At 50.5% G+C, this 24,087-nt stretch overlaps 1 protein-coding gene across 1 annotated transcript; it reads right to left on the reverse strand.

Annotated features, from left to right (window-relative positions):
* Positions 1–464: 464 nt before the first annotated feature.
* HSP90AA1 (heat shock protein 90 alpha family class A member 1) lies at positions 465–6,040 on the reverse strand. The gene is made up of 11 exons (XM_024131038.3): positions 5,899–6,040; positions 5,269–5,430; positions 4,808–5,174; positions 4,343–4,476; positions 3,722–4,042; positions 3,337–3,502; positions 2,977–3,167; positions 2,720–2,867; positions 2,225–2,493; positions 1,580–1,913; positions 465–1,268 (listed from the first exon to the last, which is right to left on the reverse strand). Exons 2-11 carry the CDS (start codon positions 5,428–5,430, stop codon positions 1,159–1,161), a joined length of 2,202 nt encoding a protein of 733 aa, XP_023986806.1. The 5' UTR covers positions 5,899–6,040; the 3' UTR covers positions 465–1,158.
* Between the last annotated feature and the right edge of the window lie 18,047 nt (positions 6,041–24,087).

Here is a 24,087-nt window from a genome sequence, read left to right on the forward strand (position 1 = left end):
GTCAAAGCCCAGTTTGGACATGAAAATCCTACGGGAGGATGGCTGTTATTAGGCAATTTAACACATCGTGTCAGATTCACCTGTTTTCACCTGTGTCTTTTAAGGATCTATGCTCTGGGAATTCCCTGGTCGTCCAGTAGTTAAGACTCCGCGCTTCCACTGCAGGGGGCGTGGGTTAAATCCCTGGTCACGGAACTAAGATCCCACCTAAGATCCTGCATGCTGCACAGCCAAAAGAAAACAAAAACAAAAACCCCAAAAGAACACATCACGAGAACATACGCTCATCCCCCACCTGCCGCCCGAGTGTAGCCTGGGAAGATCACAGTAATAAGACTCCGGCAGTCAACACCAACCATCTACTTCCTGACTCCTCGTAGGCAAGATGTACACACCTAGCATTCTACATTCTGGGACCATCCCGGCATCTATACCCCCCCCCAAATAAGACATCTTCACATAAGTTCTTTTGTTCATCTGTATTTGTTACAACTTTTAAAGCAGAGTGGACTTGAGCACTACGTCTCCATTCACAAAACTTGCTCCGAGTCGCTTTTCAAACAGCTTTACAACATGCCTAGATAGGCTGATAATTTTGCTACTCTCAACAACACTTTTCTTTGGAAAACAAGCCCTATGTGTGGACAGTGACTCCCATCAACTTGGTTCAGTTGAACATACTAATTTCTAGGGGCCTGGCACATGCAGTCAGTCAATACAGGCGATGGAAGGTTTAAAAAGTAAATCCCAGAAGATGAAAGTTGCTTTAAGAAGTATCTTCTTTTAAACATCAAGGTATATACTTCAGAACAGCTCAGTAACAGAAAATTTGGTCTACTAAAGAATCCGCTTGATAGCTAAACACTTCAGACCATGAAGTTAACATAGGTTACAGACACCTCACCTTACAACAAACGCTACTTCCGTCTGTTAAAATAAGCCAACATGAAACTAGAAAAAAACTAGCTCTGCTTTTAGTGCCTAAAGTATCACAGTATCACGCTTAGTAGAAAGAAATCTTATCTTCCCCTTAAGTAGTTGTCATGCCATACAGGTTTTCAAATGTTAACAAAAATAAAGAAGTACTTGAAAACATATCATCAGAAGAAACGAAAACAAGAGTGCTGAACACGCGGCCACGTGATCCTCAGGCAGAGCTCAGTCTACTTCTTCCATGCGGGACGTGTCATCGTCTCCTTCGAGGGGCGGCATCTCCTCAGTTACAGCAGCACTGCTGTCATCAGCAGTGGGGTCATCTTCATCAATACCTTTTGGGAAATAAACACCATGGATTAGATTTCCTAAAGCCACCTAACTATCCCAACATTGCCAGTTCATACCCACTTTCCAAGGCTGAGCAATTACAGGGTACATGACCCTGTTTCATTTTTTATCCTGTACAATCAAAAGGCCTATTTTACACCCCTTTAACTCATGTGACTTACGTTCCCACACTGAATGGGACAGCCCAACTTTGTTCAAATTGCTGAAAGTTACGTTACCCTTTCCAGCAGTCACGTGTTTAAGCTTTCCCCCCCAACAGTATTGACATGTGGTATTTTTGCACAAGGCTTGTTACCAAGACCAAGCTTGATCATCCTATAGATCCTGTTAGCATGTGTCTGGGGGTCCTCCAGACTGAAGCCAGAAGACAGGAGAGCCGTCTCGTACAGCAGGATGACCAGATCCTTCACGGACTTGTCATTCTTGTCAGCCTCTGCCTTCTGCCTCAGGGTCTCAATGATGGAATGGTCAGGGTTTATCTCCAGGTGCTTCTTCGCTGCCATGTAACCCATTGTTGAGTTGTCTCTGAGCGCTTGAGCCTTCATGATCCTTTCCATGTTTGCTGTCCAGCCATACGTGCTTGTGACAATGCAGCACGGGGATGTCACCAATCGGTTAGACACGACCACCTATAATCAAAACACAGTGATAACTATGCCTAAGAAAATTTCATGTTCTAACTTGTACTTGTCATCAGCTTTATTATGAACATTTAAGGAACTTCAGTACTGACCAATCAGAAACACTATTTGCAAACTCAGATACCTGACACTTTCTTCCTGTGAGTTCTCTTACACTTGAAGTCTTTAAGGATCTTGAGATCTCTATCCATCACTAAATGGAAATGCTGAAGTTTTTTACTAGTAAGTTAAGAAAACCTCAGTTTGAAAAACACCTGACACTCCTTTTAAATGTAGGTGAGAACACTGTACTCACACACCTTTTCTACTTTCTTCTCCAAGATGTCCTTCATGATTTTGCAGAGGTTTTCAAACTTTGTCTTTTTTTCTTCCTGTTTCTTTTTCTCTTCTTCGTCCTCTGGAAGTTCCAGGCCCTCTTTGGTGACTGACACCAAGGTCTTCCCCTCAAACTCCTTCAGCTGTTGCACACAATACTCATCAATAGGCTCGATCATGTAGATCACTTCTAAGCCATGCTTCCGAAGACGTTCCACAAAGGCAGAGTTAGCGACCTGGTCCTTAGTCTCGCCTGATACATGAAAAAGTTTTAGATCCTTAACAGGAAGTAGTTTCATTTCCTTTTGTTTTTTTCCTATGTAGTTTGATCTAACCACAGACAAGGGCTAGCTCACACTATGTTGGCCTAGATTAACCCCTAGTAATTTATATGTAACACCACATGGGTAGAAAACACACCCAACTGTTCCTATGGAATCACAAGCACAAAGATACGACTAACATTTACTGCCCATTACCTGTGATGTAATAGATGTGTTTCTGGTTTTCCTTCATTCTCGTGCAATAGTCCTTGAGAGAAACCATCTCATCACCAGAAGCAGAAGTGTAGTACCTCAACAGCTCCGAAAGTTTCTTTCGATTTTGAGAATCTTCATGTATTCCAAGCTGAAAAACAGATTAGCTTTAGGAAGACTTTCTCTGCATTAAAAAATCATTTAAAATGAGAAGCCAGTTTGATTACTAGTCCTAAAGCTCAAGTGTGTTTATAACTAACCTTAATGTTTTTAGAGAACTGCTCATAAAACTTCTTGTAGTTCTCTTTATCTTCTGCCAGTTCAGTGAAGAGTTCTAAGCATTTTTTGACCAAATTCTTCCTAATAACTTTCAAAATTTTGCTTTGTTGCAACATCTCACGGGAAATGTTTAAAGGGAGGTCCTCAGAGTCCACCACACCCCTAATGAAATCTGAAAAAACAGACAAGCACTCAGGGTCACTCCAAAGACAAAATCGACAAAAACGTAAACCCGAAAAACCACAGACGGACGATTTTTTTTCCCCTTTAAAAATCAGGAGTTGATAGGACGAACTTCTTTGACCGTGACCGTGCTTTACTTTATACCCAGCTGTACTCACTCAGATACTCAGGGATTAGCTCCTCACAGTTATCCATGATGAAAACTCTACGAACATACAACTTAATGTTGTTCTTCTTCTTTCTGTTTTCGAACAGGTCAAAGGGAGCACGTCTTGGGACAAAAAGAAGAGCTCTGAATTCCAACTGTCCTTCAACTGAAAAATGCTGTAATAAAACACAGCCAAGATCAAGACAGCGCAATCAACTTTCACCGACAGGTACCTCTTAAACCCCAGAGCCAAACACTTGCAGTTACATAACTTGAAGACTTTGGGAGAAGGATGGGGCAGTGGGCAAGAGAAAGCTGCCAGAAACCACCCTCAAATTTTAAGTTTGATGCAAACCACCTGCAGAGACACTAGCTTTGAAACTCTCAGCACTCACCTTCACTGCCAAGTGATCTTCCCAGTCATTGGTCAAGCTCTTGTAGAACTCTCCGTACTCTTCATTACTAATGTCATCAGGATTTCTGGTCCAAATAGGCTTTGTTTTGTTCAGTTCTTCCTGATCAATGTATTTCTCCTTGATCTTCTTCTTTTTCTTCTTGTCACCATCCTTCTTTTCTTCTTCTTCTTCATCAGAGCCAACGTCTTCTATCTCAGGTTTGTCCTCAGACTCCTTTTCTTCTTTTTCCTTTTCTTCTTCTTTGTCTTCCTTTTCTTCTGCCTCATCATCACTGACTTCTTTATCACGTTCCTTCTCCACCTTCAAAAGACATAAATCACGTCACCTCTCCATCCCATCCAAACCTAAAAAAATAAGCTAAACAGCACTGAAACACTTACACCCAAAACCAACTGAAAACAGTTAAGTAGCCAGAAAGCTGCTCATCAGTTTCTGATGTATCTCAACAACACTGGGTGCCTGGACAGAGTAAGACAGAGCTCCATCCACCAGCCCAGTAAATACTGCAAATTCGGAACTCTTTTAATCAAGGACTCTAAGGACTAAAGATTTCAGTTCAGTCGCTTTGGTTACCTACACAAAAAATATACAGAAACTCACAAAAAGAGTGATGGGATAGCCAATAAACTGAGAGTGCTTCTTCACAATCTCTTTTATTCTCCGTTCCTCTAAGTACTCAGTTTGGTCTTCTTTAAGATGCAGAATAACTTTTGTTCCACGACCCATAGGTTCTCCTGAAAAGGAAATGGAGACACGGGCTCAATTTCAATCTCAATGGCCTAATCAAGGCTAACAAACATACTATCAAATTAGCTCTCCTAGTGGTTATTTTAACAGTCTACGAAGCAGAGGTTTACCCTTACTGCAAATGGAAAGACTCCGAGAGCAGTTAACGGCCAAGATAAACAACCACAAGAGTAGACTATCACACTTCAGGAAAACACAAGTTTGTTTTGTTTTTTTTCAAATACAAACTTCCCAGTCCCTTCAGGGGTCCACTGCCTACAGCCCCCCCCCGCCCCCACCGACTGCCGCGGCGAGGCGTCCTATCACATGCCAACCTACCTGTGTCGGTCCTAACCGTGAACGATCCTCCTGCGGAAGACTCCCAGGCATACTGCTCGTCGTCGTTATGTTTGGTGATAACGGTGACTTTCTCGGCCACCAAATAGGCCGAATAAAAGCCGACACCAAACTGGCCAATCATAGAAATATCTGCACCAGCCTGCAAAGCCTCCATGAACGCCTTGGTCCCAGACTTGGCAATGGTACCAAGATTGTTGATCAAATCGGCCTTGGTCATTCCAATCCCGGTGTCCACAATAGTGAGCGTTCGATCTTGCTTGTTCGGGATGAGGTTAATATGCAGCTCTTTCCCAGAATCTAGTTTACTAGGATCTGTCAAGCTCTCATACCTGATCTTGTCCAGAGCCTATTAAAAAAAAACACAAAAGATTATGCACAAGGCACCTACACAGTAAATTTCACACCGAAACTAAATCCAAATTCTACATTAAAAGACTTACATCGGACGAATTTGAAATAAGCTCCCTCAAAAATATCTCTTTATTCGAGTAGAATGTGTTGATAATCAGCGACATCAACTGGGCAATTTCCGCCTGGAAGGCGAACGTCTCCACCTCCTCCTCCTCCATCGGCTGGTCTTGGGTCTGGGTTTCCTCGGGCATCTGGAGAGAACACGGAGCCAGTGAGGCCGCCGGACGGGGTCCCGCCACGTCCCGCGCCCGCTTCGGAGGCCGGTGCGCGCGCGAGGCGCCGGCTGACAAAGGGATGACCTCATTCCGAGGCCCCAGAGCCGCCGCAGCCCACGCCGGCCGCATGGGCGCCGCTCCCGCGCGACTCCGCCATGACGCCCCCCTCCCCCGGGCCGGGAACCGGGCCCGGGGACTCCTCCCAAGGCGCAGAACCCGGGCGCCCGCGGCCCCCGCCCCCGCTTCCCCGGAGCCCCCAGGCCCACCCGCTCCCGCAGGGGGGAGGGGAGGAAAGGCCGCAGCAGGCCCGAGGCCTTGCGAGACGCCACGGCCGCCCCGGCGCCGCCTGCCGAGGGGCCCCGGCGGGAGGGGGGGTGCACCCGCCGCCTTCTCCCGCCCGGCCCCGGATGCTCGCGGGGCGCCCCACCCCCGCCGCCCCCTCACCTCGGCTAAAGGACCGCAAACGCTCCACAACGACTCAACACCAGGACGCAGAAGCAACTGGCGCGCCGTCCCCGCGCGTCCCTTATATAGAGGCGAGCCCGCCCAGCGCGCGGCGCCTTTTCCAGAAGCCTCCCGAACCTTCCGGAAGAACCCTCCCCAACCGCCGCCGCGGCCGCGCGCCTGCGCCTGCGTCCTGGACGCCGCCCGCCCCTACCCCGGGCCCGCGCGGCCCCACGCCCTCGCGCCCCGCCCCCCACGGCCGCGCCGCGCGCGCCCGCGCGGACCGCAGGGCGCCTGCGCGGCCCGGATCTCTCGGGAAGGTCTCGCGCCTTCCGGGGCCGTCACCCCCAGCCCTGCCCCCACGCCCGCTGCGTTCCGCGCGCCGTCGGCCCCGGCCCCACGATCCCTGCTCGGCGCGCGTCGGGCCAACGGCCGCCCTGGTGAACCGCCACCCCTGTCCAGGCCGCGGGGAGTGCGACCGGGGGCTGAGTGCCCGTGCTCGCGGCTCTGTGAAGTGCAGAAAAGTAAACTCTCGGTGGTTAAAACGTGTCCCCAGGTTGTGGAAGCTTCGGGTCCTCCACCGTCAGGGCCCGAGAGTGGGGGCCCGGGGTCACGTTTGGGGCCTTGAGGCCGCATGTAGGAAATCGAAGCAGGGGTGAGGGGTCCGGTCCCGTGTCACATGTATACGCCCGGCTCACTGATCAGAGGCTCAGAGCCACGGTTAGGGGTTTGGGGGCCCGGGGCAGCGATTGGGCGTCCAGGGTCGTGTCTTTAGGTACGGGGCGCACTTTTTTGCCGGGGGCAGCGATTTTGGGTTCAGGGTACAGGAATTCTGGCAACAGGTGTCTGCCAGAGCCTCGTTATGCAGAGGCCCGGGGCTCCGGCCTGGGTGTGGGGTGCAGAGGTGTGTGAGCGAGGGGTGACCCGCGTATGTGCATGGGGAGCAAAGGGGACCCCTGGGCCTCGTGGGGCTCCCGTGCGGCTGTTTTTGAAGCTGAGGTGCGATGGGGAACGAGGGCTTCCCCACTCATCGCTATAGACTCCACCTCAAGGCAGGCCACCGCTCGGATTTGGGGACTGGTCCTGTCCTTAGGCCCCGCTGTGCCCAGGAAGAAATATTGAAACGGACACAAAATACGGAGTTCTCCCAGCTCTTGCTCAGTCCCTTGGGGACTTGTACCTACTTTGGGTTTGTTTTAAAACCGTATCCTTCAACGCGTTGCGGGCCGTAGTCTGGAATTCCGGGACAAGGTGACCCAGCTACGCGCATCATGATTTTGTAAAGCTCATCTCTTTTACTTATTTTGTGTAGTTTGAGGTTTCCATACGGAGTATGCAATTCATGGTTTGGGTGATTAACTTGCTTTAAAAGCCAATTTCTAAATGGGAATTCCAAACGTGTTTAGAGTAGTGCCAGATAACGGAAGAATTTTGGAGGCGGGGTGGCGTCTTTGGGCTTCACCCAGGTCAATAAGAGGAGGCGGAGGGGTGTTCACCTTTGAGGAAACCGAGGCTCGCCCGGCAGCGTACCCCTGCCCCGCCCAGACCTCTCCCGGTAAACCATCCCCCTCCTCCCGGCTCCTTTGTCTCTAGCTCCTCCCACCATTGCTCCACATCCCCCCCACCCCCCGAACAATCTGGAAGCTCCTTAGGTTGTAAACAAACTTGACTGACGACTCTCTCCACTTCCTAGTCTCCAGAGAAACACAGCTTTTCCAGCGACAGGGTTCTCCGCTGGGGCTGGAGACCCTTCAGGAGGCAGTGAAATCGACGCAGGGCGTCCTGACTAGCGTTAAAACAGGCAAAATAGACTGGAAACTACCAGCCACGTGGTGAGGGTGGATGGGGGTTGTTAGCATTCCCTGGGGTGCGTTGTAAAACGTGTTTCTGGCCCCAGCTGTGTGTGGAAGTTCCCGGAGGCCCGGGTTTTCCCTGCGGCCTGGGCTGGGGGCGGACAGGGGGGAGGAAGAGGAGAGGGAGCGGGGGAGGGGAGATGGGGTGGTAGTGCTGAAGTTTCGTTGTCGCCACTGCCACTGTCAGCCGCGCAAGGGTTCCCATCCTGTAGCCCGGTAGCCGCCCTCCTGTTCTTCTGACTCGGAGGCCCGGCCCGCTTCTTTCCACTCCACTCGGGCCACTGCCGGGAGGTGTAAGATTTCTTGCAGATGAGCCGTTCAAAGCCCTGGCTGTGAAATTCTCGGTTTCTGGAGCTTTCTCCCCTCTCCTCCAGAGGCCGCTTGGGGAGCCAGCGTTTCCCAGCAAGCTCCGGCCTTAACACCCTTCTTCCAAATCCTCTTGCGCTCCGGCCCTCCCCTGCCTGCCTGCCAACCTCAGTCGCTGAGTACGTTTTGGTCTTGTCCCTCCTGATGCCTGGGACCGGTTCCACACCAACCGCCGGTGCCCTCCCGAGCCCTCCGCGTGCTTACACCAGCAGCACTCCGGGGTTTCCCTCTCCCTTGCTGCTCCTTCTCTGTCCCCTCTTCAGACTCGTCCTCTCCCCCTGGCCTTTTCGCGGGCCCTCTTCCAGCTCCAGACCTGGGTGCTGACCTCACTTCCCCCACCTACCTGGCTTTCTTCCAGGGCTCACTAGCCAGATGACTACCCCACCACCTTCTAGAACCCCAGGCATCCCCGCAGGGGACCTGGCATGGTCCCTGCCACTTCTATCTCCTTAGATACCTCTTGAGTCCGTCCACTTTCCTCCATCCTCGTCCCCCACCCCTCTCCCAGTGCTTGGAAGCCGCTCACCTGGAAGCCCTCCGTAGCCTCCAGACTGCTTCCTGCCTCTGCTCAGGTGTGGCTCCACCCTGTAGCTGGGGTGAGCTGTGAGAGCCCAGATCTGGCCCGTCAGTCCCCTCCTGCACACACTCCCCAGACACTGGCCGACACCGCGTCACTCCAGAGAGAAGGACAGCTCCTTACCCAGGCCCGCCAGGCCTTGCGGGGTGCCCCTGCTGGCCCACCGGTGCTCAGTGCCGTGTGCGCCCCATCGCTCTCCTTTTAAACCTCACTCCACAAGCTGGCCCCACAGGGCCGTGCATACACCCTTCCTTCCGTCTGAAACACCATTCCCTCTCACTGTTCTAGTGGACCTTCCGCAAGAATTTCCTTAGGGACCCCTGCGCACCCCCATCTTACCTTTCTACCAGGCCCCGCCCATCCCCTGATGGAAGTAGGTCCTCAGGATGTGGGGCCCCTTCCCTCCCGGCATGGGCACTGCTGAGCCCTCCAACCCTGCCCCCCACTCTCACTTCCTTTTGCACCCAGCTGTCTCCTGCTTTCTCAACTCTATTCTAGTACATCTCCAAGTCCTGCAGACTTAGCTGCTAAATAATTTGTTGAACTCATCCCAAAGTGATCTTGCTGTCAGGAATCTGACCATTTTTCTCTACCATTTGAAACCTTTCAGTGTCCCTCCATTGATAAAGTGGGACCCAAGGCACGGACGCTGGATGCAGGCGTCCCACATTCAAACCCCAGCTCTGCAACTGCCTACCCGCGTGACCCAGGCAAGTCACCTACTCCCTCTGTGCCTTGGGTTCAGCGTCCGAAAAATGGGTAGGAAAGTGTCTTCCTCATAGGGTTGTTATGAGGCCTAAATTAGCACATTCTGTTTTTGGAAATGGCCCAAGACAGGGCCTGGCACACAGTAACTGCTGTATACGTGTTTATTAAAGGAAATAAATAATTTTCTGATTTTCCTTTTGATTTCTTCTTTGACCCATGGGTAATTTATAAATGTGTTAGTTTCCAAATATTTGGAGGTTTTCCAGATATCTTTTTTGTTATTGATTTGTTGTTGTTGTTGTTGTGTTAGGTCTTTGTTTCTGCACACAGGCTTTCTCTAATTGCGGCAAGTGGGGGCTACTTTACGTTGTGCTGCGAGGGCTGCTCATTGCGGTGGCTTCCCTTGTTGCGGAGCGCAGGCTCTAGGTACGTGGGCTCAGTAGTTGTGGCTCGCGGGCTCCAGACGCGCAGGCTCAGTAGTTGTGGCTCACGGGCTTAGTTGCTCCACGGCACGTGGGATCTTCCCAGACCAGGGCTCGAACCCGTGTCCCCTGCGTTGGCAGGTGGATTCTTAACCACTGTGCCACCAGGGAAGCCCTTGTTATTGATTTCTAATACTTAATTCCACTGTGGTCAGAGAACATAGTTTGCATGATTTGAATCCTTTAATTTATTGGTTTATGGCCCAGATTATGGTCTATCTTGGTAAATGTTCTCTATGCAAAATAATTATGCTGAGGGAAAGATGCCAGTCGTTTACATAAAATTTTAGGAAATGCAAGCTGTAATGACAGCGGATCAGTGGTTGCCTGGGTGAGTGGGGCCGACAGGAGCAGGAGGGAGGGATTAGGCACGAGGAAACTTATAGTTGCGGCATGTGGGATCTAGTTCCCTGACCAGGGATCGAACCCAGGTGCCCTGCATCTGGAGCGCGGAGTCTTAGCCACTGGACCACTGGGGCAGTCCCTTGGTATGAGGAAACTTTAGGAGATGAATCTGATCACTATCTAGATTGCAGGAGTGATTTCACAGGTGTTTGCCTATCTCAAAGCATATCAAATTGTCCTTTAAACATGTGCATTTTATTCCATGTCAATTATATCTCATAAAGCTGTTTTTTACAAAATTGATGTGTAGCAATGACCTTGGAGAAGTGTTTGCAGTCAAATTATAACGATATTGGAAAATCCATACGTTGGAAAGAGGTACAGTTGACTTGGAGTAGGATGTCTGTTATCGCACAGTCTGCAGTTGGCTGTGTGACTTTGAACAAGCTGCGCAACCTCTCTGTGCTTAGGTCATCTCATCTCTACAACAGGGATGTGGGAGGATGCCCCGAGCTCATCCGCAGGAAACCTTAGAGCCTGGCACGCAGTGAGTGCAGTGCTCAGAGGATGGGGGTACTGTTGTTCCCTTGACGGAGAGCAGGGAGACAGGGTGACCGTACTGGCAGCCACAGAAGCACCAGGATGCTGTCCTGCGCTCGTGACCATCTGCTGGGTTTGGGCTCAAGCTTGAGAGGGAAGGGAGGGCTGAGAGTAGAGCCCCAAGGGCGGTGAGGAATGCTGCGAGCAGGGGAAGGGGGCCACCCCTCTGTTTCTGGCCATATGTGTTTTAGAGTCAGCTCTAAGGTAGATTTCCACAGAGCAAACCTGTTTTCCTGTTGACTATAAAATTGGGGATACTTTGGTACCAAAATTTTATTTCTTCTGGCAAATTTTAACCCATCCTTCAAAGCCCACGTTGGGCAGCCTCTCCTAGAAGTCTGGGAGGGGGCAGGTTGCCTCCTGACATGCTGTCACCAGAAGTGGGGACGGAGAACACTCCCTCCCCCTGCTGTCCCACCGTTGTCAGCACTGAGTGTGGCCGGAAAAAACTTGTTTGCCAGTTTCGATAGAGGAAATGGTGTATTGTTTAATGAGCACCATTCATTTAATGCCTATTTACTGAAAGCCCGTGTCCAGGCCCTGGGACACACTGGGCGGGAATCGGGTCGCTGCCCTCGTGGTGGAGGCACACGTGCAGCCAGCACCACGTTGACCCGTGGATTTATAAGATGCCACGTGCTGGCAGGGTGTGGGCCCCACCAGAGGCTTCCCTCAGAGCTGAGGGGGGTGGGCGTTAGCCACTGGGCTAAGGGGGCGCCCAGGAGAAGGAGAAGGAACAGTGCTTGCAAAAGCAAAATCTAGAAGCGTTACTAGGAGTCCGTGGGGAAGAGGGAGAGGGCAAGGCGGAAAAGCAAGTGGAGGTGGGAAGAGCCCTTCCGTGTGATGGGGGGAGGGGGACACAGAGCAGCCTGAGGCAGGGGGTGGCATATCGTGCAGTGCACTGAGCCAGGGGACTCAAAATGTGGCCCAAGGACCATGGCAGGTATCAGAGGCCTTCCCAGGGGCCCGGTCAGACCTGTGTCTACTCCGACCACGGTGCAGATGAAGGTCTGGACCAGTGAGTCCCAAGGAGGGCCTGCACCTGCAGACCTGGTGGGTGGAGAAGGGGCAGGCGTGGGAGAGACTAGGAGCGCGAGGTGACAGCCTGGGTGACGTGAAGGAGCCCCGCGGCGTCCTGTGTGGGGGCTGCAGTCAGCATGGGGCAGCAGGTGACCGGCTCAGTGTCACTGTGCTGGGCGCAAATATCTATGAGGCACCCAAGAGGATGGATGTCCAGTAAACGGGGTGCTGGGGATGTGAGCAAGAACACGGTGGAAGGGCTGGCCAGGCAGGAAGGGAGCTGGACGTGTGTGGACGGGAGCAGGACTTCCTGAAGACCACAGTCTCAGTGCAGCTGTGGAGCTGGGAGGGGGTGAGAGCGGGGGCTGGGGTCAGGGGCTGCACCTGCGGAGGCCTGTGGGTGTGCGTGGTGTGTGGTGTGGCTGAGGGAGAGGGGTGGGGGCCTCTCCCTCCCTGTCCCACGCCCAGCCCTCCAGCCCTCCTGGTCTCCCTCCCGAGCCTGGCCCGAGTCAGGCAGAGGACAGGTGTGTGCTGCGCCCCCGGGCAAGGCACACGGAGCTGGAGAATCCCGGGCCCCGGGCCGCACCTTCAGGACCTTACATTCTAGTGGGGGGTGGGGAGATGGACCATGAACACGCATACGGGTGCAGGCCTGTCCTCGGGTCCTAAAGGAACCCGTGGTCCTGGGCAGGACCGCAGACTGCTTCCCGGAAGCACTGCCACCTTCCCTTGAACTCACCTTCCAGCCTCTGAGTCATCGTTGGCTTCTCCCTCAGCCCCACGTTCTGACAGCTGCCAAGCCTGCGGGAGCTCTTCCCCACATCCGCGTCACCTGGCCACCTTCAGCTGCCTCTCCCTGGGTCTATCTGGTCTGCATTCGTGTTTCACCTGCCCACCTCCCGGTGCAGAAATGTCGCTGGGCTCCCTAGACACTGAGCCGGAGTCCTGTCTAGGTGTTTAAACCCCAGGCCCAGCCGCCCAGCTCATCCTGCTCGGGCCTCACTCCAACAACCACTCACTCCGTGACGTCAGCCCACACCCTGACCTCGGTGCTCTCAGCTCTGAGGCCCGAACGCCGGCTGCAGACACCCCGCTGTCACCCAGACCCCGCCACCGCCACCCCTGATCAGGTGAGCTGGGAGTTAAGAAGAATATGGCAGAGAGTCAGATACAGAGGGAGGACAGAACGTGAAAGCGTGGTGGTGGTTTCTGGTTTTACTCCAGCCCCCCTCCTCCCTTCTCGGCCCCTCCCAGCCTCCCGGGCAGCAGAATGACCCCAGGGCAGGGGGTCCCCCACACCCTGGTGGGGATGTGGCGATGGCAGGGCCCGTCACCCTTTCGTTCATTCGCTGGACAGAGATCATCACAGACTTCAAGGTCTGGCGCTGATCTCCTGTCCCCGACCCTGCTGTGCGCTGTCAGCTCTTTCCCAGACACACCTGGAACCTCAGGGCAGTTCCTCCTCCCGGACTCCCTTCTCTCTTCCAGGCAACACTTGTAGGAGCTCAGCTCAGTTCAGCAATCACCTCCTCCAGCCCTCCTTCTGTCTGGGTGCCTCTCCCACAGCTCTAGCCCACGGGGACGAACTGAAATTAGACTCTGTCTTTCTCATCTCTTTATCCCCCAAACCCAGCTCACAACCGGGCACAGAGCAGGTGGCCGTCTACCATCTTTGTGCAGAAGGGGTAACTGAGTGTTGGAAGGAACCGGCTAGGAACCCTCCGTCCATAGGCAGATTAGCCTTTGGTGCCATCTACTGGCCAGGTGATTGGTTGTGTTTGGGGCCTCCAACTGGAGATGGATTTGATGTTTAGGAATTTCATTTTTCTTTATTTCTCATGAACTGGAGAGTTAGGAAAGAGAGAATTATGTGAGTTGCAGACTAGATCACCATCATTTTTTTTTTGTCACACCGCGTGTCTTGCGGGATCTTAGTTCCCCGACCAGGGATGGAACCCGGGCCCTCAGCAGTGAAAGCACAGGGTCCTAACCACTGGACCACCAGGGAATTCCCTAGATCACCGTCATTAATGTCTCACCCTGCAGAGTTCGTGGCAAAGCTTCCAGCCTTCCACTGAGTAGGAATGAAACTAACTGTGAGAAAACAGGAGGCAACTTTTTTAAATTAAAAAAAATTATATATTATATATATATACACACATATATATTGTATTAAATTATATATAATTTGTATATATATGTATTTCACCACTAAAACCCCACATACATGGAGAAAGACTGGAGGATAGAAAAATGCCAACTTCAAATCGAATCTTCTGAGTCTTAAGATGGAGTTAGGGGTGTGTCCAGCCCTCCCTGGGCCTCTCAGCCTCCCTGACATCTCCTGGGATCCCCGGGTGCTGGCCCTAAAGCGGGGCCGGCGGGGGCAGCTCTGCCCTCCATGTTCCCTTCTCCGTCTCGGCCAACACAAGGGCAGAGGCCCTTAGGCTGAGACCCACCCTGGGGCAGCCTCCTGCTCAGCCGGTGGAAGGGCAGATCCAGCTGCCCTGACAGGTGCCCAGAGGGGCTGACGGTCTTCAGACACCCCAGGGTGAGGTGAGGTGGGTCCGAAGCGGAAACGGGTGGGGGAACGAGCAGGTGTGATGTCCCTGGCTGGCCCAAGAGCTGACAGTTCCTTTCCAGCTGCCCTGAGCCAGGGGTCACCTGGCTGTCGGTCAGGACTCTGCCCATGTGGCCCAGGTGGTGGGCAGCTTGGTCCGGCCACGAATGGGGTTGTCGTTTGGGGCACTGACTCCCCATGAGGGGGTTCCTACCAGGCCCCCCACAATGAGGTGATCCTGTTCCTTCTCCCCCTGCTCCCCACTCACCTCAAAACTCTGCAATAAAGGGTTCCCCTCCCTGGCTCAGACCCCTGCCAATTCACACCTCTGCACCTGTGCCGTTGCTCCTGCCTCTCTCTTCTAGTCCTGCCTGGAAAACGCCCACTCCTTTAAGAGCCAGGTCATCGTTACCTCTTCCCTGCCCAGTGAGAGGTGGTGTCTGCCTCTTGGTCCCTCTTTTTTTTCCTCCTCTGCTGACTTTGGGGCAAGTCTCTTTAAGTCTCTGTTTCTTCATCTGGAAAAGGGGGGCAGGGATGGGACAGTTAGAGCAGGTTCCATCTGTCTTCATAGGGTTCTAAATTTTTTCACTCAAGGCAGATCAACTGGGGCACAAGTGTGTTACAACATAGAACTGAGCGGTGAATGAGCTACTGGAAAATTCCACACTTTGCAAGCACCCCCTACCTTCTCTGAAGTTAGGGCGGACAAGCGTGTGTAAATGTGTTACTTAACAACTGTGTCCCAATGAATATGTTATGACAAATACTGTGCTGAGTTCACAGTTCAAGTTGCTACTGGATGTATAATAAGAACCTTTTAATTTCTAAGCTACGTCACAATGCAGTATTCTGAGCAGCACGCTGACAACATGCTGCCTGTAAATTCCGAACCCTTCCAACAACTTGGCATTTCACTTAAAAATACCGGATAAGTAAATCCACCCAACACGACATTTCAGTCAGCATTCAATCTCATTATCCAAATTAAAATAACTAGGGAATTAAACCTTACAAGTGTATGAAGGGGCTGGTGAAGAATTTCGTGCTCTAGAAACCCCAGGGTGTTCTTAGGGGCGGGAAGCCAGCCGGTCGTGATCGCTGCTGTGCCCCCCACCCCGCCGTGGATTAGCAACCTGCCCCTGTGTTCTCAGAGGCCTTGGTGTTCCTGTCATTAATGCTATCTTGTCTAATCTCTTTAAAAAAAAATCTATAAATAAAATTATTATTTAAAAAGTCCACCTTTAAAACCAAAGGGTTGGCAAGCCTCCCAACGTTTTTCCTTTTTTAGGGAGGATGGCAGCAGTGAGGGGCATTAAACTCAGTGAATTCTCTCAGGATGCTGATCCATCGTGTGTATATATATGCTAGAGAGAGTATAGTATTAGCAGCCATGTAGGGCCACCCTACTGACTATTATTCGACATCACCGATCATGTTTTTAATTTCTTTAAATGAACTTTATTTATTTTTAAATAATGAGCTTTATTTAAAAAAATTTTTTTGACTGTGCCACGCAGCTTGTGGGATCTTACTTCCCTGACCAGGGATTGAACACACACCCTCGGCAGTGAGAGCGCCAAATCCTAACCACTGGACCGCCAGGGAATTCCCCACCAATCATGTTGAAGTGCTCTGTTTACCGTGTGTGTGTGTGTGTGTGTGTGTCCTTAAAAGATGGATGTGTTTGAACATAAATAAATGGTTATCACATGTATTCTGTGACTTTTTTTTTGCTCAACACTGTTTGTTCATATTGACTCGAATAACTGTAGTTATTCGTTTTTCCCGTTGTATAATATTCCACCACACGACTGTACTACAGTTTGTGAATCTGTTCTGTTGGTAAACATTTGGGCTATTTCCAGATTTTTGCTATTACAAGCAGTGCTGCTGTGGATATTCAGTAACATTTCCATGTTTCATTGGGTATTGAACTCTTCAATTTCAGCCAATATGGCCAAATTGTTTTCCAAACAATGTTATCACTTGACACTCCCAGCAGAGTCCCCGTTGCTCTGCATCATCAGTAACACTTGTTGTGACATAGTAAAAATTGTTTTCCAAGCTGGTGGGTGTGCAGTGGCCTCTCACTGTGATCTTAATTTGCATTTCCTAGATTAGTAATCATATCTTTTCATGTCTTTGGTGGCCACGGATTTTGTTTTTCTTTTTTAAAATTTATTTATTTTATTTATTTTTGGCTGCATTGGGTCTTCGTTGCTGCGTGCGGTCTTTCTCCAGTTGTGACGAGCGGGGGCTACTCTTCGTTGCGGTGCACGGGCTTCTCATTGCGGTGACTTCTCTTGCTGCGGAGCACGGGCTCTAGGTGCGCAGGCTTCAGTAGTTGTGGCACACGGACTTAGTTGCTCAGTGGCATGTGGGATCTTCCCGGACAAGGGCTCGAACCCCTGTCCCCTGCGTTGGCAGGCGTATTCTTAACCATGGGAAACGCCTGGTCCATAGTAAGTGCTCAGGAAGTGGGAGTCGATTTTGACTTGTCATCGTGTCTCAGCAGCAGCGCTAGAACTAGAGACCAGCGGCACAGCAGCCTGGAAGATGGTCACCCACCAGCGTGGTGGACGCTGTTTCTATCCCCTGGGTGTTTTTTCCATCCCCTTCCTCTGGTGTCAGTACCTTTGTTCCTTTGGGGCATGCTCCTATCCCATCCTAACCTGTGACTCTGGACATATTGATTGGTTCAGGACAGGATCCAATTAAAATCGGACCAATCAGACCTTTCTAACTAGAATTGCTGGGAAGAAGCGTATTTTCCATTCAGATTCAAGGTTATACGGACGGATGTGAGTCTGGGATGTTGAGGCCATAAGTCTGGTATCATGGGGAGTGAATGTCACCAGGATGGTGAGAAGATTTCAAGATCCAGGCGTGGAATCAAGCTCCCCACCCCCTGCACCTCCCATGGTTTGGCTTTTTCCTTTAGGCTGCTGAGAGTCGGGATCCTGGTAACTGCGCCCGAAGAGTTTGGTACATCGTGTAAGCATCTTCAAGCATTCTCAGGAAGGAAGACCTCAGAAGAAGAGTGCATTTCCTTTCTTAGGTACAGCCCAGAGTGTCTTCCAAATTGAAGAGATGGAAACATATTTGCTCATGAGCAGGACTCCTGGGTCACATAAGAACCTAAATTAATGACTGTTAAATGCTACTTACATTCACTGGCAGACACTCTTGGTTGTCTAATCAGTTATTTCCAACCGCCTCTCCCTTGACAGCTCTCACTATGAAGGCTGGAAAGCTGTACTTGCTTTCCCTGCCCCTAAGCAGTCAGAGGGGTCATGTGACCCGGTCCCAGCCAATAAGATGTAAGCGGAAGTCTGTTACTGGTGAGGGTGGTGGTGGAGGGCTGTGGCTTAATGGCTTGATATTTTCCGTTTCATTATAAGTTGCCTCAGATAATTTTTGGCATTGGCAGAAGTATAAAAATAATGAAAAAGCTAAATGGATTTTCTATTATAAAATTTTCTAGTTTCTTTTCTTTCGGGATAAGAATAAATATAAGAAAGTATTTCAAACATTTTAAAATAATTTATTTATAAGGTAGATGAATAGAGAATAGGCATTGCTAAATGCCTGATGTTCCTTCCAAGAGACAAGAGATTTCATTCAACCTTCATTCAACACACACTGGTCTAGGTCTGGAGAGTCCAGGGTCCACAAGACTCATTTCCTGGTCTTGGGAACTCACCGTTGGGGAGACAGACATGAGAAGAGGTAACTGTACTCCCCGACGTAAGTGTAATGATAAAACTAGGCTCAGGGTGTGATGGGAGCACAGTGAGGGCCAGAGGAGGCTTCCCGATGGCTAATGACACCTGAGCTGAGTCACAAGGAAGAGAGGGATTAGGGCGGAGGAAGGGCACGCCAGGGGGCGGGGCCACGTGTGCCAAGGCGTGAGGGGAGAAGCAGTGTGGCAAAGAGCAGCTGAGAGGCAGGGAGCCGTGTGGGGAGGAGGGCCCGTGGAAGAGGCAGGCCCCGATCTGGAAGGCCCGGGGCTGAACGGAGGGAAGTGGTCTCCAGCCTGCAGGAGACAGCGGGCCATTTGGAGATGTGTGTTCTTGGCGGCTTGGTAGGATTGGGAATCAGGGGTCCCAAGCCTGGGCGCACAGAGACAATGAGAAAGCTGTAACCAGGGTCCAAGCAGAGAAGGGACGGTTCCGTGAACTCGGCGCCTGGCGTGCGAGTCGTTTACATCGCATCCGTGCACAGGCCGAGCCGAGTCTGCCTTCTCCAGTTCCTTGCTCGGGGACGGCCCCCCGATCAATGATTCCTGACCTCTAAAAGCATCCACCCAAACAACTGTTCAACCCCTCCTGGAAGATTTTTGCTATTTTTATAGCAAAGAATAGCAAAATTCATTTCGGTCGAAGTATTTCATTAGCTTTTGACCTTCAGGGAGCAGAAAAGAGCCACCATTTAATCAAGAACCTTTTATTCTGTCACCTACTATCGAGCAGGGAGCTTCTTTAAAAAGACATCCTGAGTATAAATCGTGAATACTCACGATGAAGGCGAGGAGAGCGAAGCAGTGGTGGCGATCAGCGCGCCAGCCCGAGCTCCCTGCTGAGCTCATTTTTTGAGAGGACGGACAAAATACAAGTGAAGGAGAGCACCATCAGAGATGGATCCTGGGAAATGACACAATCCCCAGAAACACTGTCAGGAAGTGCTGCGGTTTGCCAGAAACCCTGAGGAAAACAAAAAGGTCTTTAAGGTTATTCTTAGAGCAAGAAGAACAAAGAAGGGATAGATCCACCGATGAGGGGACGGTACCAAGTAGAGTGATGCTGAGAGAAGGCAGAAATAGCTTCAGGGACAGAAAAGCTGCCGCCTTATGCAGGGATTGCGGCAAAGTATAGGCCATTTCCCCTGATGAGCTCAGCCCTTTAGGAGGGCCTGGGGGTGAGGACTCGGGCAGCTCCAGCGCTGCAGGTGGGGGTGGGGACAGTAGTTCAGGCACTCTCATAGTTCCATGGGGAAGGACTTCAGCTTCAAGAACTATAAGGAATTCCTAACCTCTGGGAGGTGTTTGTGGCTGCTGTCACAAATGATCACAACTGGGTGGCAAAAACGGAAATTTATGGAGGCCAGGAGTCCAATATCAAGGTGTTGGCAGGACCTCACTCCCTCCTAAAGCTCTAGGGGAGGGGCGTCCCTGGTGGCGCAGTGGTTAAGAATCCTCCCGCCAATGCAGGGGACATGGGTTCGAGCCCCGGTCCGGGAAAATCCCACATGCCGCGGAGCAACTAAGCCCGTGCGCCGCAACTACTGAGCCTGCGCTCTAGAGCCTGTGTGCCACAACTACTGAGCCTGCGTGCCACAACTACTGAAGCCCACGCGCCTAGAGCCCGTGCTCCACAACAAGAGAAGCCACCGCAATGAGAAGCCCGTGCACTGCAACAAAGAGTAGCCCCCGCTCGCCGCAACTAGAAAAAGCCCATGCACAGCAACAACAACCAAACGCAGCCAAAAAGAATTATAATAATAAATTAAGAAAAAAAAAAGCTCTAGGGGAGGATCCCCCTGCCTCTTCCAGCCTTTGGTGGCTCCAGGTGTCCTTGGCTTGTGACCGCGTCACTCCAATCTCTGCCTCCAACTGCAAGTGGCTTCTCCTCTGCGTCTGAGTGGTTCTCCTCTGTGTGTCTCCTTAAGGACACTTGTCATTGGATTTAGGATAATCCCAGATGATCTCATCTTAAAATCCTTAACCTAATTAATCTACAGAGACCTCTTTTCCAAATGAGGTGACATTCACAGGTTTCAGGGATTAGGATGTGGACATATATCTTTTGGGGGTCACTATACAACCCACTTCAGGATCATAAGCCACTGTCAGAATCTGATGAGAGCTAATGAGCCCTGAACTGGGTCAGGCTCCTGGAAGCAGAGCCTGAGTCAGGGGTTCTTGTACAAGTGATTTTTGGAGGGAGTGCTCCAAGGAGAAGGAGAGTGAGGGACACAGGCTAGGGCAGGGGAGAAGGGCTAAGCCAGAAGGCAGTCTCACTGGGAGATGAGCTCAACCTGACCTCAGGAGACACCTGGAGCATGAGCTGTACTACACAGTTGTTCCCACCTTGAGGCCAGGGGGTGGCCTTTGACCCCCCAAAGCAGTCAGTTTCCCCTGGTGGGGGCAGGTATAGTCCCTCTGGCTTGGGGCTCCCGTTTGGTCAAGGAACATTCGTCAAAGAAGGGGGAGGCTGTGACTAACAGCCAATACTTATTGCAGCCCCGGGTCGTGGGTTAAAGGGATCTGGTCAAAGTACCCACAACACCTACTATAGACTCTCTAGAAAAATATCACACACACACACAGACACACACACACAGACACACACACACACACCCTGTTCCATTTCAGGGACTTCACAGATCCTCAGAAGCCATGGACTGCAGGTTTAGGACCCCTGACTGCTCCCCTAACACCCACCCTGCACCTTTTCCTCCTCTCTTAGAGGACATGATTGGTGATGTTTGGGAGAACTGAACACTCTCAAATCAATCCTCTTCTGATCAACTATCTGCAGATCGCATGTATCCTGGCCGGCTCTATGCCCCAGGGAGGGGTCTGCCACGGTCCCACCAGACTGGGGCAGGGTGGGTAAAATAAATTCAAAAGCAGCTTGAACTCAAAGGGAAGTGTCTTTGGCCACAGATGTATAACCCTTCTTTCTAATCAGCTTTTCAGTAATAAAGCTAATAGCTTAATCGCCACCTGTCCAACTCTTGTGTCTCTCAAGTAGTTCTGAACTCAGGCAGGGAAGTGAGAGGTTATTCACAAAGCTCCTGAGACTAAATCATCCCCTAAAAGACCGTGCTGCTCAAAGTGTGATCTGTGGACTGGCTGCCAGTTCACAAACTCTTACCTGACTGCTTGCCCCAGGATGGACTCAACACGCCGTTTCCTTGATAAAGCTTGCTACAAAAGAAAGGCAGCTGAACTCAACCCCGTGCGCAGGAATGAAGATGGTTTGCATTCTGGCGCCAGCTCTTCTCGTAGACCAGCACCTTGACCAGCACCGATGTAACCAACCACTGACAAAGCCGGGATGGCGGAACCCAGATTGCCTGATGGGACAGGCGGGAACTATTTGAAGGGCTCTCATCTGAAGCTGGAGGACAGCACAATGAGCAGAAGAGAAGCAACATTTGACTCAAAATAATGTAATGGTGACAAAAATTAGGAAAGGACAAATGTTCAGAGGCTTTGCTGCTGCTGCATGGCCAGCTTGGCTCCTGGAGGCCTGATCAGGGCGATGCAGAGGCTCCGTCCTGGGGAAGCAAGGGCTGCCTGGGCAAGGACCTAGCGGTACCCGTGGGAAAGAAGAAGGAACAGAGAGGAAAGAAGGGGAGGCAGTCGAAAGAGAAGTCCCGGGCTTCCCTGGTGGCGCAGTGGTTGAGAGTCTGCCTGACGATGCAGGGGACGCGGGTTCGAGCCCTGGTCCGGGAAGATCCCACGTGCCGCGGAGCAACGAAGCCCGTGCGCCACAACTACTGAGCCTGCGCTCCACAACGGGAGAGGCCACCACAATGAAAAGCCCCACGTACCACAGCCAGGAGTAGCCCCCGCTCGCTGCAGCTAGAGAGAGCCCATGCGCAGCAACGAAGTCCCAACGCAGCCAAAACTAAAAATAAATAAAATAAAATAAATTAGAAAAAAAAAAAAAAAGAAAGAGAAGTCCCCTGGTCTAGATGTGGGAGTGCGTTCTTGATTGGGAGTCGAATGGGGGGTTTGGCGTGTTTTGGGGAACAGTTACCATTAACAGGGGAGGTGGACCTACCACAAAGGGTCCCTCACTTGCACGGGCCCCCTTGGACGGGCCTAGCAATGTGCTCACATTTTTGTTAAGTCTTGAAAAATTAAGCCACTTCACCGCAAATGGTTCAGACCACTCTTCCTGCTCCATTTCCACTGACACCCTCCTCCTCCTGTTGGAGAGCTACACTTGGTTTGGGTTCCTGGGCGGGGCGGCTGCGATTGGGTCTCTTCTCTGTGCAGTCAGCTGTCACTAGCTTGTCCAGCGAGTCAAGGGTGCAGGACCAGCAGTTTCAAGGAGATGGGAAGGTATCCTACGGTGCCTGGCAACGGAAGTGCGTGCGAAGTGGGAGAGAAGCAAGGTTTGAAATACATGGAGCCAGGAGTTAGCTGGTGAAAATTTTTCCAGTTACCAGAGGTGTGAGATGTAAAAGGAGGATTCAGTTCTCATCAGTGCCTGGTCAGCACAGAGGTCTCTTCTGTTAGGGATATACTCTGGAATGCGGTGGACACGATTATAAACACATCACACATTTTTTTTTTCTGTTTTGATAAGAAATACATGAAATAGACTTGATCCAAAACCCTGTGTCCTCTCCAAGAACCAGTAGCAATACCTCAAATAGCCAAGTACACCCATGTGTGACGTCATGTGTTTTCTACATCCCAGTCAATTGGAATGCAAATTGGCGTATCTGATGCATCGTATCCTAGTGAAGTTTGGCGTGTGAAACTGTCCCAGAAGCAGCAACACAGCGCAGAAACAAGCGTCCCTGTGACAAGGCTCCCATACATTTTCATCAATAAGTCAACATATGAAGTATAAGAACCTTTGATTACGACAATGGGGGGCCATACAACACAGAAGTGGAAGCCCATTTGAACTGTTATTCATATGTGTTAATGTCAGATGAATTTTGTATATTCTTTCTGAATTATTGATCACACCAAAATTCAGATATGATGAGAAGGAGGTAACCTAGTGGATGTGGAACACAAAATGAAAGAAGATGAACAGAAAGTTTGAAACATTAAAACGTGTCATTATATCACAACAACTAAAAGTTCTTATGGTCAAAATCATGAAGATAAGGAGAAGAATCATGACAGCCAAGAAAAGTAGATAATGAACCTTAAAGCAGTAGAGATGAGGAAGATTATGAGAATCAGGACATTCCCAGATAGGAAATAAATAAACAGAAGGAAGATGGACTAGTAAAGAAAACGTTTGTACGTTCGATTGAAGATCAGCTGCAGCTTTCTTTAGATGAATTTGTTGACTTCAATAAATACCATAATCTTTCATTATGCTCTATTACAGTGAGCAACCATACTTGTTAATTTGCCAATTATACTTCTTAATTTTCAAAAGCTTTTTTTTTACACCTACTGTTTTTTTTAAATTTTATTTTGTTATTATTTTTTATACAGCAGGTTCTTCCTAGTTACTTATTTTATACATATTAGTGTATATATGTCGATCCCAATCTCCCAATACATCCCACCAGCACCCCTGCCCTGCTTTCCCCGCTTGGTGTCCATACGTTTGTTCTCTACATCTGTGTCTCTATTCCTGCCTTGCGAACGGGTTCATCTGTACCATTTTTCTAGATTCCACATGTATGCATTAATATATGATATTTGTTTTTCTCTTTCTGACTTACTTCACTCTGTACGACAGTCTCTAAGTCCATCCACGTCTCTACAAATGTCCCAATTCCATTCCTTTTTATAGCTGAGTAATATTCCATTGTATACATGTACCACATTTTTTTAAATACATTTTTTAAAACATCTTTATTGGAGTATAATTGCTTTACAACGGTGTGTTAGTTTCTGCTGTAAAATAAAGTGAATCAGCTATATGTATACACATATCCCCATATCCCCTCCCTCTTGTGTCTCCCTCC

The sequence above is a fragment of the Physeter macrocephalus genome, unplaced genomic scaffold (genome assembly GCF_002837175.3).
Source record: "Physeter macrocephalus isolate SW-GA unplaced genomic scaffold, ASM283717v5 random_473, whole genome shotgun sequence".
In the NCBI taxonomy this organism is placed as follows: Eukaryota; Metazoa; Chordata; class Mammalia; order Artiodactyla; family Physeteridae; genus Physeter; species Physeter macrocephalus.

Coding starts and splice junctions, on each gene's coding strand:
- HSP90AA1 (XM_024131038.3), bottom strand. CDS start 5,430: ATGCCCGAGGAAACCCAGACCCAAGACCAGCCGATGGAGGAGGAGGAG. Junction 5,175..5,268: donor TTATTTCAAATTCGTCCGAT/GTAAGTCTTTTA, acceptor TTTTTTTAATAG/GCTCTGGACAAGATCAGGTA. Junction 2,868..2,976: donor AGTTCTCTAAAAACATTAAG/GTTAGTTATAAA, acceptor TCTGTTTTTCAG/CTTGGAATACATGAAGATTC.